Raw genomic sequence first — 16,169 nt, forward strand, 5'->3', positions numbered from 1 at the left:
AAAAAACTGTAATGTTGAAACATAGAAGACTTGATTTGACTCATTTGGAGGCCTGAATTATACGTATTAGGTCCTGGTAAGTTTGGAGAAAAGGTTTTAAAGAGAAGAAAGATCGAAACACACAACATAACCCGTTCATCTTACATTAAAAGAATATCTATGAAAGCCAGACAGGCCTCCTGCGAGAGCTCCTCGTGGGCCAGGACCTTCTTCAGCAGAGGCTGTTTGACAGGCTCCCTGCTGCAGCCCCACAGACGCTCCTTCCCTCGAGCTTTAGAGATCATCACCCTGCTCAGAGTGCTCTTAGGAGGAGGTCTGGAAACAAGGAGAAGAAACATGTTTGGATAATGCAGCTTAATATAGTTTTAAAACATGGAGTAAGATGCCTGATTAATATCTGTGTATGTAAAGAGTTGGTAAAACACACCTGAAGTAGTCGTAGGAGAACTCCTCCAGCGTGTAGGCCTTGGTTTTGTCCTCGTTGTCAGAGACGTTACTCAGGGACACGCTGATGGACTCTCGCCTCTGATCAGGAGTCATAGTGACGAGAGCCTGAGACGCAGAAAGAGAAAGAAAGAGTCAAAAGAAGACAGAAAACTTGTGACCGAGATGAGACGAATGAGTGATTAGAAGAAAAAGACCAAATCTAAAGTGAATCTACAGATACGAGAAGTTGATTATTCTCACCACTATGTCATACTGCGGTCTGGTGATAGTCGGCAGGATGTAGACACAGTCGGCGGGGAAGTCCCCTCTGTGTTTGGTCCTGTCGTTGATGCCGTGAGCCCAGCCGGAGTTCATCACCTGCTCTCCGTCATGTTCGTCCAAGATGATCAGATCCCCCTTGGTGAAACTCAGGAATGATGAATCTACTCCCACTGGGCGATACAAAACAAAAACATACACAAAGAAAGCCCAATTATACAAAGAACTCCCCCCAAAAAATGCTTCTTCTTTTTTTTCATTTTCAAACACTTGCTGAGTCTCACCGGGGTTGGGACAGTCCAGCAGTCCGACCACATACTTGGACTTCTTCCTCAAACCCTCGAGGAAGGTGACCACCAGGTCGCGGATGTCCTCTGCGTTGTTGGAGGTGAACGTGTACTCGTCTCCTTTCATGGTGGCCAGGGTGAAACTCTGACCCTGGAGTTTACCCCCTCTGGAAAATCAAATTTACATCAATAGACTTTTACTAATGTTTAAATTAAAATTACAAAAACATAGATGTCATGCAGTAGCTCACAAAAATAGAAGGTCCTAATCATTAAGGGGTAATTATTTCAACTTTGGGATACATTTTTAAAGAAATGCACATTTTTTCCCCCCTTTCCTGTTGATTGATAATGACAGTCACAACAGTACCACAATTTAAGTTAAAAACCTTTATCCAATTCAGAAGTTATAGAACTGCGAGTTTAAAAACGAACAATAAAACAAGCTCAATTGTAAGAAGCTGATATTAAGAGCATGGCCCAAATTATTGGTAAAAATGATGTCAGAAGGTCACAACTCAATCATATGAAAATTACATTTTCTACATAAAAAGTTAAAATTCTTCAAAGCGTGAGAAAAGGCGTTTGCATCTGCTTCAGTTGTTCTTTATTTTCAAATTATAGCAATGCTAGAGCTAATTTATAAGCTAATTTAAGATAAATGCTAACATAGAGCAAATGTTTCTATGCAAAAAAGAAAAAAGCTAAAATTTTGGTTAATGAACATGTTAGCTTTTGTGCCTACAAAATTATTTTTTTGTTGGAAAATGAATCAAAATAAGTATGATGTAATGAATAAATAAATATTCTCATTCTCCCTCATCTCTTCATCAGGATATATTGATAAACTGCTTGAGCTCGTGTTTTTGTAATATTTTCAAATCTCACTTTGGATGAAATTGCTCATACATAAACACATAAACACTCAAACACTTTCTCCTTAAAGTGAACAGGAAGGTGCATCCAAACTTTTACTGGTACCATTTTGCATAATTTTGATATACTGTGTGTTTATTATCAGTGTTGCTTCATGTGTTGTTGATGATAATGATGATGTGTCATACCTGCTGCTGGACACAGCTGTGATCTCGGGGAAAGAAAGCTCCAGAAGAACCTGCTCCTGCTCGTCCACGAAGTAAACCCCGGTCCAGTTCACCGCCACGATCACGTCGTTCTTGGGCAGGCTGGGTCCTGTGTGAACAGACATTAATATATCCATTAGAAAACACAAACACACACAATAAAACATAGTTAACAATAAGAACTAGTGTATGTTTGCCTGTTGGCGCTCTGGCATCACCAACCTGAGAATTTAAAGGCCTCGTAGAAGCGTGAGAAGAGTAAAGGCCACTTTAAACGGGCAAAATCCACCACGTCCTCCTTCACCTTCTGCGTGTTGATCCTCCTCTTCAAGTGTAATCCCTGAACATTTAGCGCTGGTTAGTCATCTTCACACAACTCATGAAAAAACACACAAAGTCTTGGTTTTCCTCACCTTTTTGTGGGCGTTGATGATAAGTTGAACCCATTTCTCTGGGGTCTTCGTTGAGTTGATTTCTCTGTCGGGGATGTAGGAGGGGATGAGGCTCAGCAGGCGGTCCTGGAGGACCTCTACGCCATAGTCCACGTAGTACTGCTGAGAGGCCAGTTCTGCCAGATCCTCCTCCTTTAGGAAAGAGGCAGAGCGAAGAGATCAAAACCAATGCCAGAAATAGTCTCTGACTTCTTAAATTTCCTTTTAGCTCGTGCAGCTGTGTTTTTTTTTGCTCCAGATTTGTGTTAAATCTAAAGAGTCTAACTCAAATTTGAAGCTCAACAGTATGAAATATAGGGTTTAAATATTATATTTGTTTTATTAACAATAAAGGTTTAATTTGCTTCAGTACCGCTCACAGTTTTGGCCAAAGTCCAGCTTCATAGAAGGATATATTTATAATTATTTATAATATAATTATTATCAGCCCAACAAAAACATTTCAGCACATGCTGTAAATAATTTTCTTTTTCCTAATAACAAAAAAAATCGGATGTTGTGAGATGACGGGCCTAAGACAGACAATCATGGTTGTCAGATGATGTACCTTATTAACTTGGTCCTGATATTTCCTTAACCTTTCATCTAGCGCCATCATCAGGTCAAAATTTAAACTTCATCAATTTTAGACTCAAACTCAAACTTAGATAGCCTGAATACATGTTTTTCATCTGTAGGCGGCTCATAATTTCAATTTCATTTAATGAGCAAATAGAGCTGATGTGACTTTTTAAAGTTTGTGCACAGGATCTGCTCACCCTCTCACAGCGGTACTCTCCAAACTTCACCCCTCGTACAATCTGCTGGTAAATGAGGTTTGTGGCGACGTAGTCCTCGGCCGGGTTGTGCCACGGGTTGAAAATCTCCTTCCTGAAGAAAAGCCTCCAGGGAGCGTTCCTCTCCTGGGCGCCCTGCTCCTTAGCGTACTGCTCACACTGGGACACAGCGTCCATGACGTGGTCACTGCCGCTGCCCAATGATGACACCTGGAAAAAGCAGCATTTTCAGTCCTGATTAGAATATACAACCTCCATCATATCGTAACAATACTGGATGATTTTTGTTAATGTGCTGGCATATTATTGAAATTAATGATTAAATCCATTATCAATTAATCTGCTAATTATTTTCCTAATTAGTTGGTAAATCATTTGGTCCGCAAGCCATCAGACAACTGTGCCTTTGAATACTAATAAGAGCATTTCAGGAGCTGAAGTTAACGTCATCATATGCCTTATTCTGACCAAGCAACAATCCAAAATCCAAAAATATGTACTAATAATAATGATAATAATAATGAAAATATATATTTAAAGCACCCTCAAACAGGAAATGCAGCTCAAAGTGCTTTACAACAAAATAAATTAAATACACCAAGTGCTTCACATAAAAAATGTTAAAAAAGAAGAAAATAAAGAAGAAAGAAAGAAAAGGAAAATGGAAAATAAAATGGAAAATAAAAATAGTACACAGTAAAAGTACCTAAGAAATAAAATAAATTGAATATATAAAATCCAAAACAACATTTTAATAGAAATGTTCAGTAATGCCTCAGTGGGAAGACGGCTGTCAAAAAAGTTAGTTAAAGGCAAAAGTGAAGAGGTAAAGTTTTTTTTTTTGCTTTCTTTTAAACATATTTAGTTAACTGGCTTCCTTGATATCTGTCGGTATGTAATTTACTAAGATGTAACACGAGGAAAAGCAACTAATTCTCCCACAAGAGAAACTTAATGTGTTTTTTTCCCCTTGAAAATTGAATTGATTAATTGATTATGAAAAAAGTTGCCAATTTCTATCCTGTCGATTAGTGAATCACCGTTGCAGCTCTATATATTATACACGTATTATATACTGGTCTAATCCCAGTTATACCTTGTCAAACAGAGCGATGTAGAGCGAGAAGCCGAAGCGATCTTTGAGGCTGATCTTGTCCGCCAGAGCGTTGCACAGCTCGCTGGCGGTGGTGGCCGAGTCTGCCAGGAGGGTCTTAGTGGTGCCGTCCATGAATGTTACTGGAAGCATGATGGGCTTCTTCGACTTAGTGGCCTGGGAAGTGATAAAAAAACATTCAATGACCTATAAATGTACATTTCTTAGCAATAATTTGGCACAAAACTGAAAATCAGCTTAATTCAAGTACTTTTTTCCCCTCTCTCTTTATCCATTATTTAACTGTAGTCTCAATGAGATGCAGATTTCTTTTTCCAACACTTATAATTAGATAATCAGCATTAAAAAAAATAAGCAATCAACAAATAAGAGGCATAAAAACATCTAATAAAAGTTTAACATCTCAGGAAGTAATTAATCTACTTCGAGGGCAGTTTGCAGTTTAAAGTCAAATTACATTTGAAAGATGCATTAATTAGTGTGTACATATGAGATATTGGTTATAGTTATTGGATGGTATAGTTACAGGATTTAAATGTGAGAAGAGATGTGAGGGCGTTTGGAGGGAAGTCAGCAGAAAACTCGTGACAGAGAGCGACAGGTGTGTTCAGTACCTGTAATTCCAACCAGGACGGCGGCTGGGTCCTCGTGCGGTTGACAAACGTCCTCCTCAACCTTTCCTCGCAGTATGGAGCGTAACCGGGCGGACCGTTAACTAAAAATGTCCGTAAGTACTGACAACAGAGAAGCAGTGGAGATGGAAAAACAGTGTGAAAGTGAGTAAAAAGGTCCTTTTAAATGCAGTAAAAGGATAAAATATCTTCTATTTATGAGCTAAGCTGACATTTTAGATAACTGATAACAGTCAAATGGATTCAATATGTAAGGTAAATCACCAACAGCTGTATCTAACAGTGATTTTATTTCCTTTAATTACTCTAATAATAGTAATCCATCTGTCCTCAATTCCCTCGATTGGATTTTCATCACTCCAGTAAACACAGGATTTATTTTTTTCCCTCTGCTCTGTTCAGTCTGGATTCATTTCTCAATGTTACACTGTGTATATTTCCTTTTTTTAATGTCTTTTTGCTGGATTTTTTTTTTTTTAATTATGGGATCAATGTAAAGTAATTATAGTTAATTATTGGTATTAAATGTTTATAGACAGAAAACATCACCAGAACAAAATCTCATTTCAGTAACACATTATTCATTTTCAGTTACAGTAAGATTGTTTTTTTAATCAGTAATCTCAAATGTTTCTTACTTTGACAAATTTTTCGGAGGGGGCGAAGCAGCCGACGCAGAGGGACAGCAGGATCCACCCGCGAGCGTGGCTGCTCTTTGAAGGATTCTGAGTCAGCTGTTTGCAGATCTGACAGTAGATCTCATCCCTAAACAGAGAGAGAGAGAGAAAGAGAGAGAGAGAGAGAGAGAGAGAGAGAGAGAGAGAGAGAGAGAGAGAGAGAGAGAGAGAGAGAGAGAGAGAGAGAGAGAGAGAGAGAGAGAGAGAGAGAGAGAGAGAGAGAGAGAGAGAGGAAAAATAGTTAGTTTGATTAAAGGAAATTTAATTATGCCTTGAAAAACCATATACACATATTCATGGTCCCAAGAGGATCATTCTACATTACAACACTATTATTAGCTCAAACTTACCTCTTAAGGATCTCTTTACATGCTTCATATGTGTAAGAATAATAATATTTGAGTATTTTTACGTCAAAATGTACACTTTTGACGACTCATCTTAAACTTTATCCAGTCAAATGTAAATTAAAGGCGACTAACTAACCACCTCCATCATATAAAACCACACTTAAATCCTACCTTTTAAATCTGGCTTGCAATTGAACTTTTATTTTATTTATTCGTCTTTCATTTATTTTATGTTTTAGCCTATTATTACTACTTATACTTTTTCTTTTTATTCTTCTTTATTCGTCTTTTTATTCTTCTTTATTCGTCTTTTTATTCTTCTTTATTCTTATTTTTATGTCCTGATTGTTTTCCACCTTTCATGTCTGGTTTTACTTCATCACATTTCCTCTTTAGTTGTTTTTGTTATTTTCTTTTCTTTTTTATCTTTAATTTTCCTTATAATACCCCCACCTCACACTTTATTTTATTATCATCATTAATCTTTTATTTTATTTGGGTATTCTTCATTTTAACATATTTATTCTACCTCTGGTGTTTCCTCACTGCAGATTGATGAATTATGATAACATTTCCTCTGCTCCTGTTTTTTGGGGGTTTGTTTTGGTCTGCTCATTAGGAGGTGAGTTTTCATTTTCATATGTGTGTGATTTATTTTATCCGACACAATGGTGCCGCAGGGTGTTATGAACATGAACAATTCAGCTTCCTAAAAAGGCTTCTAGCAAGGACTTAGACTTTCATATGAGTTTTTATTGCACGTGGCTGATGGGTCGCAGTAGTCTGGTATTTTGGTGATGATGATGATGATCATTAAAGCTCATAGGTCACCTGAGGGCGGGACGCAAGATGCCGTTTCCGATGATGAAGTGAAGCTTCTCCAGGTTGGAGGTGGGTCGATCCTCCAGCATGCTGTTCCCCTGGAGGGCGTAGTCGCTCTCTGTGAGCCGCCTGGTGACCTGCAACAGATATCAAAGAAAACAAATGTGACCAAGTTGGCAAAGACTAAAACTAAAGATATTTTCTGTTTATTTTAATTTTATTCTATTTAGTTTTCTAAGAACAGAATATTGTTTCAATTGGTTTTTCATTTTGTTTTTCTTTCTAAAATCTGTGTTTTTGACACCTAGTTTTAGTTTTGAGTTCAGTTTTAATTCCCTATAACAGTAAAAATAGAGTAGAATAGAAAGCTTTATTGTCATTATATATTACATAAAATAAGATTATAGGTGCTACTCCATTTGTGCTTTAAAAACAGATTTAAAAAATCATGAAAAAATGACACATGCAACAATAAAAAAGGATGACATAGAATAAAAAGATGAGATGGTGCAACATATATCAAAGAAAACAAATGTGACCAAGTTGGCAAAGACTAAAACTAAAGATATTTTCTGGTTATTTTATTCTCTTTAGTGCACAGTATTGTTTCAGTTGTTTTTTCATTTTGTTTGTCTTTCTAAAAGTCTATTTTTTAATTTGATTTCAGTTACCAAAATGTTTTTTTTCCCACACCTTGAGTTTAGTTTTAGTTCACTGTAACAACCACGGTATGAGTCTCACCTCCTCAGTGATCTTGGATTTCCTCTTCAGGGTGAGAGAAACAAGTTTATGTCTGACGCTGTTCCTCTTCTGGGTGTCTATGGAGCTGTTCTGTAGATATAAACACGGGGAAATGATGATGTTTTATGTCTGGTTGTAGATCACATCGCTGCTTCGTCTGCCACAGTTGCTGTCTTCTAAATGTTAACAACCACACTCAAGAAATATTTTTCTCTCCTCTTCTCACCTCTCCTTCCACCTGCAGCTCCTGCAGCTCCCTCTTGTAAGTCCTCTTGCCGAGCGTCTCGTAGATCTTGGTCATGACAGGGATCTTCTCGCTGCCGTCGTTAATGACCATCTGGCATTTTGGCTCAGGCAGGTCTCCCATGAACCTCAACACGGTGATCCACACGGCTAATGCAGCCTGCAGGACAGATATATAATATAATATACATATAAAAGTGCATAATTTTCTTATCATATGTACATAAGGTACTTTAATAACTATTTTAATATCAAACAATCAACAATAATACCAATATTCATTATTACAAAGCAGACTCTGTTAACTTACTTCATATATTGTGTAACTTGGTTAAATTAAATGAAAAAATCTACTTGTAAAATGTTATTTTCAAGAGAAATTTCTCATATTTTTGTTATTATAGAGTGAAAATTATCCTTTTATAATGGCAAAACATCTAATTATAATGAGAAAAACAAACACATTAAATGTTATGACAAGGTGTAACTATCTGGATATAACAAAAATATTATAACAAGAAAACTTTGGTGTTATAATCTGGTTTAATAACTGATATTTTCATCTTGTTTTAATTACAAAACGTGTATGAAGAAAATATTTTGCATTTTCCCAACTTAAATGACAATTGTGTTTACATATATTATAAGAAGAAATGTGTCCTCATTATAACTATATATATATATATATATATATATATATTTCCCTTTTTAATTAATATGCAGTACGCAGACAGCAATCTACTTTACTCTCATTTTTTCACTTTTCTCTCCAACAAATCTCCTTTAGTTGATGAAATATAACATTTAAGATGTCGTTTAAGAAGAGGCTATTCTATTTTTGTGATGTGTAGATTTGGCAGGACTGGCAGCATATGGTTAGTTTAGGATTAGGTAGATTATGGAGGCAGATACCTTTTTTCACACAGGCCCGGTTGGTGTTTTTGCTTAAAACTATGTTCTGTGTTAAATTTTGTTTGAGGATATGAAACATTTCAGTATCATATTTGGGGCACTGATTGTAAAATTTCAGTTACAGTTTTATAGCTGATATATTTTGAATATTTGGCTCACTTTTCTACATTTAGCTCATTTTTAGATTTAGATTTAATATTTAGATTTAACATATAGATAGTGTTCAGATTTTTAATTTAATTACTTATGTTCTACATGAAATTCTGTCTCCAGTGAAAGAAAAATTAACCAAATGTGAGTAAAGTGAGATAAATATTTAAAATATATAAAAAAATATAACTGTAAATTTTACAATTGATACCACATAATTATATACATACAAAAAATAAAAAAATAAAAAACTCAGTGGACGTCTGGCAGATGAAGAAGGGTTTATGTTAGAAATCAAAAGTCTCACCAGTTGGTCTCCTTCGTCCTCGTGAAAAAGCAGAGGTTGTTTCAGCGGCCGTCTGATGTAGGTGTGAGTGGAAACACCCTGGAAGTAGGTGGCTGCAAACTTAGAGAACTTGTACTCGGACAAATCCTCATCCTCCTCATCGGGTAGCGGTGGGGCTTCATTCAGCTCCTCTTCTTCAGCATCCTCACAGTGAGGAATATTCTCCAAGTCCTGAGGGACAGGGTTAGGGTTAAGTATTTTGACCGATTTCTGTCATTACCGCAACATCTTCCACAATTTACAATGTAATATTTTTTGGATATTTTATCGAAACCTGACATATTTTTAAAATGTTGAGGCAAACCTGAAAGAATTTTATGTATACATTCTGCACATACATTTAAAAGCAGATTACTACTTTTCCATTAATTAAATTAACATTAAATGAACAGAAATGAGAGGAATGTCAGCAGCTTTGAAGGTATTTGATCATAAACCAAAGTGTTGCACAGGTTGAAATATGGCCTTATGATAAAAGACATTTCTAGATTTAAATATTTAAAGCCAGTGTTTCCTCAGTGTTTATAGCTCTGTTTCTGAAATGCAGTCACAGTTTGTGGACATACTGGATTTCAACATTGATTTTAGCCCATGGTAAACATGCAGGGGCGCCGCTAGGGAAAGATATCACATTGGGCTCCACCACGACACACAGGTCCCGCCAACCAGGTGCAATTTATGTAACAACACCTCTACCTGTGAAGGCTTGCAACTACTCACAGTCCAATACTAACTGTACAATATTTACTGACATTGAGCTATGATAATATAACACTGTGTAGATATGTAACATTCTGCATACAAATAAAGCGTTAGTTTAATTGTAAATGAAATGTTCTATTACTGTCTATTAATGATGATATGGTAATAAAACAATTTAATGTTCTAATATTTTTTTAGGGCCCCTGTCAGTCACGGACCCTTTGAATCATCGTTTTCACCACCGCACAACCGGCCCGCTGAGGGGTCCAATCCGGCCCACTTTCCTTCCTGTCTTTTTTTCCTTCCTGCCTTTTTTCCTTCCTACCTTCCTTCCTTCCTTCCTTCCGCCCTCCCTTTCTTCCTTCCTTCCATCTGTCCTTCCCTCCTTCCTTCCTGTCTTATTTTCTTTCCTTCCTTCCTTCCTTCCTTCCTTCCTTCCTTCCTTCCTTCCTTCCTTCCTTCCTTCCTTCCTTCCTTCCTTCCTTCCTTCCGTCCTTCCTGTCTTCTTTTCTTCCCCTCCTTCCTTCCATTTTTTCAATGGTCCGGCCCACATGAGATCAAATGTATGTGGCCATTGAATGAAAATGAGTTTGACACCTCTGCCCTAAGGGATCACCAAAGTTATCAAAATTCATCCTGAGGGGAAAATAAAAATGCAATCCATCCATTGTGTATCACGATATTTCACTCTGAACAACAATAATGAATCTCATGGTGGTGTCAAAGTAAAAAAGAATCACCAAAATAAGAAGGATTTATCCTCTGGGGACCATGAATGTCTGCACAAGATTTCATGGCAGACAATAGTGTCCATGGCTAAAACCAGCTACTAATACATACTTCAAAGCCGGATGGTGCTTGTCCGTCCTGGTTGGGTAACGGCCCAGAGTTCCCCAGGAAACCGAACATGCGATCCACCATGTCTGAGTGGTCCACAGGCTGTTCCTTCTCCCTCTCCATCTGCTCCACCATCTCCTTCTTTCTCTTCGCTTCCTCTTTTTCCTCCCTGTCCCTCTCCTCCTGCTGCTGGGCCAGTTGGATGAGCCGCTCCTGGTGTTTCCTCTCGGCCTCCACTTTGGCCCGCCGAGCCGTCATCTGGTTTCGCAGCTGCTCCTCCTCGGCCAGGCGCTGACGCTCGGCTTCCAGGCGATGCTGCAGCTGTGGGTTCACAGAGGCAGGTAGGCTGTTAGGTATGGATCAGCCACCTGATTTGCATTTATTAATGATCTATTTCATAAATTGTCTTATTAAAACTAGAGCTGAGGAACTGGAGGGGAAATATTAAGGGTGTTAAAAGTTACTTTTTGTTATGATACATCTAAGAAATGATTACACAACAGAGAGTAAAGAATACTAAAGAGTACTTTTTACCTCTATTCAGTATTTACAGGATATTTACAGTAAGAGCTACAGCAGAAAACATCTACATTTCTACACTCTAACATGACACGCATCCAAAAGTAGGTTTTTGCAGATGCAAGGGTCAACATCTTTGGACGCATGTACATGTACAACATTGACAATATATATATATATATATATAAACAGCAGCCACATCTTGTCTGTTCAGGTCCACAAGTTGCTCCGCTGTTGGGCTCCCAAAGCGCTCACCCACCTCGCCCAACCGACTTCTTCACTGTCGCATCACTGGAGGAGCTGCAGACTCGCTCAGGGGTTAATTATTTTGAGAGTTCTCTGAAAGCTATTTACAACTGATCTATTTGATAACAAACTGAGATTTAGCAAACATTTTAAAAACACAACCGATTTATTCAATATTGACTCTCAGAACAGGAAATGTGCAACAATGGCAGATATAAAAGGAGCATTTCCAAACATTTTCATATTTCACAAACAGTATGCAACCAGGTTAAAACAAGCTTATTAAAAAAAAAAACTATGTTTAAAATAAGGTTTCATGGTAAAACATTTATAAACATGCAAGGTTCTTGATTAAAAAAACAACTATTAAACTATTATGAGCACCTCAGATTGGATTAAGTGTGCTTAAAGGCCTCAGTACACTTCAAAAGAAGTGCTTGTTGTCTCATCTAACAGCGTCTAAAACTCCCTTTCGGCCGGTGTGCAAAGATGTGAAAGTAAGGCATGGTTTGAACTTCTCACACAACTGTTTTTGTGGGTTTTTGTGTGTCCAACTAAGTGAACCTTCACCTTAAGACGAGGTTCAATGACATGTAAAACATAGTGAGTTTGAAGTATACCAAGGCCTTAAAGCTGGATTTATAGTTGATGAATGAGGGAGATGCGCTGCATAGTAAGTTTTAGTTTCCCCCAAAAAGTTGCTGTTGTGTTTCCACGTCATTTATTTCCCACAAATCTCTTTAAAAAAGGGAAAAACACCTGTAGCACACCGCTAACTCTCACAGATATTGGTGAGTAAGTAAAAGGAATTTACGAGAAGTAGCACCCATAATTCAAAGATATCATGAAGTTAGAAATAAGGGGGAAAACCATCAGATTTCAGACATTTTCTATCACCACTGCGACACTAGACAGATGTATTATAAGTAGCGTTTGATCAAGAGCAAGAAAATCCCTTCTTCACATCCCCTTTTATTCCCAGTGATACCTTCTGTTTTCTAAAGCAATAGTTCACATTTTTTTGGATTACTGGCTCCCTTAGCCAAGAAAAAGATGATAAGATCTGTCATGTCTTGATGCTTAATATAAGGCTACAGCCTAGCAGCTGGTTAGCTGGAGGAAGGAGGAAAGTATCTTGGTTAGGTAGTGAGCTTCAGAGGTGTTGGTAGGTTGAGCAAGGCTAGTAGCTGCTGTCTTTAGTTTCATATTTACCTTACAGACATGAGAGTGGTATCGATCTTCTCATCAAACTCTTCCAAACATTTCGAACTGTTCCTTTAAAGTCAGCTTACTAACGATTTTAAGATATCTCACCAGTTGTTGGTGTTACGTCTAAAATAATCCCTCGCTCCAAGCTGACCTTTGCATTTCAGTATAAAGAAAAACTTTCTGTAGTATCTTTATATTAATGGCATTATAAGAACAAATACAGTAATGCTGTGTGTCAAATCTCATACCTCTGTACTTACACTTAATATTCTGAGTGCATTCACACACTGAGAAGTATGAAAAAATGGTGCACTCTAAACAGTCAAAAAGTTGAGGGTGGAAGTATGGACATTTCTCGCCCTCAATGGTTGCCATCTTGGCTACGAAGCGGAAAATCAGGGAGACCTTTTCAAACAGGAAATGGCAACTGAGGACGTTCTAACTACGGTGAACATCGCTTCATTATACAAATGTAAATAATACATGCGTTTATTGCACTAAGCACCATTATACTGTTTGATTTGAGACAACATAAACCTGTTGAAATGTGCGCACTACAAAAATAAGTACACAGTGTAACAGAAGTATGTGATTTGAGACACAGTGTAAGGCTTCACATTTTCTTTTAGCCAATCCCAATTTTTTTTCATACCACATTTACCCTCAACACCAATGTTCTTGTCCTTCTGGCACGTCAACAACAAGATTCAAGTAGCAGTAGTAAACATAATGGCTTGTTACCTCTGCCCTGAGCCTCTGGCAGAGGCGTCTGGCTATCATGCCCCTGGTGTAGGCCTGGATGGTCAACACGGCACGAAGACGCCGCCAAAATGTCTGCCGGATGATGAAACCGCGGCAACGGGCTTGCATGAGAGTAACACAACGGCGAGTCGACCGGTAGCTTTTGTAGTGCTTCCTGGACCTGTAGACAGCCTGGAGGCGTAAGAAGCCTGACTGCATCTAAAAGAAAAGAGGAAAAAGGGCAAAAAAAGGGCATTTAGTGGGATAAAATATCACATTGCTTGGAGAAGTTAGAGAGCACTATTTTATTTTTTGATTCATGAAAACTGAACATTGACTCACAATTTGGTAATTCTTCCTGGACCGATAACCCCTCCACACCTTCTGGATAAAAATCACAGCATTCCTTAGTCTGAGAAAGTTTGTCCTAAAAAGAAAGACAGACATGAGATTTCACACCAGGATGTAAAGTAGTAGAAATGTATCCTGAATTCTTCCTTTAGAGCTGAGGTTCACTCGTCAAATACATAAACAGGTAGGAACGCTCTTATTAGAAAAAAAAAAGACACTCAAAACAAAGGTATACATTTGTGGGAAGTTTCTGACCTCTCTTTAAGTCCGCGCACAGCCTTCTGGATGAGGATGACCTTGTTCGTAATGGCCGTGTCTCTCTCGATCTCCAGTTGCATGTCGTGGTGATCCTGACAGAAGAAAAGCAGACATACAACAGTAAATAAAACCACCAACAAGATATATATAAACTTTTTTCTTTTCCAGAGAGGCATTGATTATGATTTAAGATTAAATATTCTAGTAGATTGCATCACTTTAAAGGATATGGCTGGCAATTTATTGTGTGTGAGTGCATCCAAAGTCTTATATATATAATTCCTCTGTGTTTAAGATCTTTGTTGTTGCCCAGAACTATTAATTGATGTACGATGCTGTTGCACTGTGTTTCAACATGTCAGTTTTTTAGTTTGGCTATGTTCTGTGGTTTACATTAAAGAAGAATAAGATATATCTAAGTAGATCAAATATATCTTGGTAGATATATCTTGGTATCATCTTTGTCCAGAATGTGACATTTGACCATCATGTTAATTTGCTTTTCCAGCCTGTTACGTTTCTTCTAATCAAAGCTCAGCTAGAGACCGAAACATATAAAAGGACTGCAAACCTTGAGAATGAAACTTTATTTTAAAAATAAGAAAATACTCAAAATGCATAGTAAAGAAACAAAAACTGATGGAGATCCCAGTCGACAGAAACTAAATATGAAGAAGCCACTCCTCTAAACTATCAAAAAGGAAGATCGAACCTAACTCAACCCAAAATAAAAACCCGATAACTGGACTTAACTAAAATTAAAAAAACACAGCACTCAAAAACCTTCCAGAGAAAACAACTGGGGATGGGGAAAAGAAGAAAAAAATCCCCAAAACAATGCTGCAGGCAGTCAGGCACGAGAGAAAGAGTGAGTGAGTCTTTACACACTGCTCCTCAAATCGTCTCTTAGATGGCTAAATTGCTTTCAGGTGCTCCACTGCCTATAAAAAAGAAGACAGGTAGAGGTGGAAGGAGAGCGTCACAGAGAAAGAGAGACATAACACAGTCCTGTTTCCTTCAGTTAAGAAATATTGCAAAAATAAGACCTATATTGGCCTTTCTACTGATCTTGAATGATTAATTTTCTCCCGGCTAGACTACAGTAACTCTTTCTACATGTGTCTCAGTCAGTCTGCTCTAAAACATTTATAGTTAGTTCTTGCTTTCATGCATTTGGCTTCCTGTAAAATTCATTATTAGAATTACATACAGGGAACTTAATGACTTTTGCCCCCTGCCATATTTCGTTCTTCACTCCACTTTTCGACCACTTCGATCCTCAAATCTTGGCCTTTAAGCCATATTCCCCCACCTTCCTGTTCTTACGTGTTGCTCCACTTCAGTCTGTGCTTATTCTCTTTCTCTATCTTATATTGTCACTATTTGGTTAATCTATTTGTTTTAATTTTGCACGTGTGTGTGCGTTTGTGAAGCATTTTGTAACTGTGTGTTTTAAATATAATTAAAGCTTTACTTAGAGCTTAGGCTTTGGATACACACTCAGTAGCCTACTTCCAAGTACATCAATTCATTGTTGGTTTGATTTACTTACAATAAGAAACACATAGAAAATCACCAGCCTTATATCCTGTAATGTTATTAAGTTTGATATTTAGGAAACCTTCAGGAAAATCTTGGTCTTTCCGATCTGCCAGTCATCGTGTTTCCCCAGCCGGGCCAGGACTATATGTTGGCAGGTTCCTCGTAGATCCTCCTGGAAGCAGACAGAACTTTAGAAACGTGAAGTTAAAGACAGGAATATGGATCATATCAGTCCAGTTCTCAGATCTTTAAAATACTACTGTTGGTTTATAAAGGCTAGAATACATCTCTAATCTGCTGCTGCCGCTTAGGTGATCTGAGACAGGTCTACTTTGTGTCCCCGGAGTTAAAACTAAACATGGAGAAGCAGCATTCAGTTTATATGCTCCAAATATCTGAACAAACTCCCAGAAGACTACAGGTCTTCTTCAACTCTCACTTCTTTTAAATCACGGCTGAACACTTTTCTTTTTGT

The 16,169-nt window shown here is 37.7% G+C and overlaps 1 protein-coding gene across 1 annotated transcript in view; it reads right to left on the reverse strand.

Moving 5' to 3' along the window:
- myo7ab (myosin VIIAb) overlaps positions 1 to 16,169 on the reverse strand; it is a 43,004-nt gene that overhangs the window by 5,594 nt on the left and 21,241 nt on the right. Inside the window, exons 18-37 of the mRNA XM_062432507.1 lie at positions 15,774 to 15,866; positions 14,150 to 14,244; positions 13,886 to 13,970; positions 13,544 to 13,762; positions 10,832 to 11,149; positions 9,251 to 9,460; positions 7,865 to 8,041; positions 7,639 to 7,728; positions 6,907 to 7,034; positions 5,687 to 5,813; positions 5,031 to 5,150; positions 4,399 to 4,572; positions 3,285 to 3,512; positions 2,488 to 2,658; positions 2,297 to 2,414; positions 2,057 to 2,183; positions 990 to 1,159; positions 688 to 878; positions 428 to 552; positions 158 to 315 (exon numbers count right to left, since the gene is read on the reverse strand). Coding sequence (XP_062288491.1) covers positions 158 to 315; positions 428 to 552; positions 688 to 878; positions 990 to 1,159; positions 2,057 to 2,183; positions 2,297 to 2,414; positions 2,488 to 2,658; positions 3,285 to 3,512; positions 4,399 to 4,572; positions 5,031 to 5,150; positions 5,687 to 5,813; positions 6,907 to 7,034; positions 7,639 to 7,728; positions 7,865 to 8,041; positions 9,251 to 9,460; positions 10,832 to 11,149; positions 13,544 to 13,762; positions 13,886 to 13,970; positions 14,150 to 14,244; positions 15,774 to 15,866 — 3,124 coding nt within the window. The remainder of the gene's footprint in view (positions 1 to 157; positions 316 to 427; positions 553 to 687; positions 879 to 989; positions 1,160 to 2,056; positions 2,184 to 2,296; positions 2,415 to 2,487; positions 2,659 to 3,284; positions 3,513 to 4,398; positions 4,573 to 5,030; positions 5,151 to 5,686; positions 5,814 to 6,906; positions 7,035 to 7,638; positions 7,729 to 7,864; positions 8,042 to 9,250; positions 9,461 to 10,831; positions 11,150 to 13,543; positions 13,763 to 13,885; positions 13,971 to 14,149; positions 14,245 to 15,773; positions 15,867 to 16,169) is intronic.

This window comes from Scomber scombrus, chromosome 14 (genome assembly GCF_963691925.1).
Source record: "Scomber scombrus chromosome 14, fScoSco1.1, whole genome shotgun sequence".
NCBI lineage: Eukaryota > Metazoa > Chordata > Actinopteri > Scombriformes > Scombridae > Scomber > Scomber scombrus.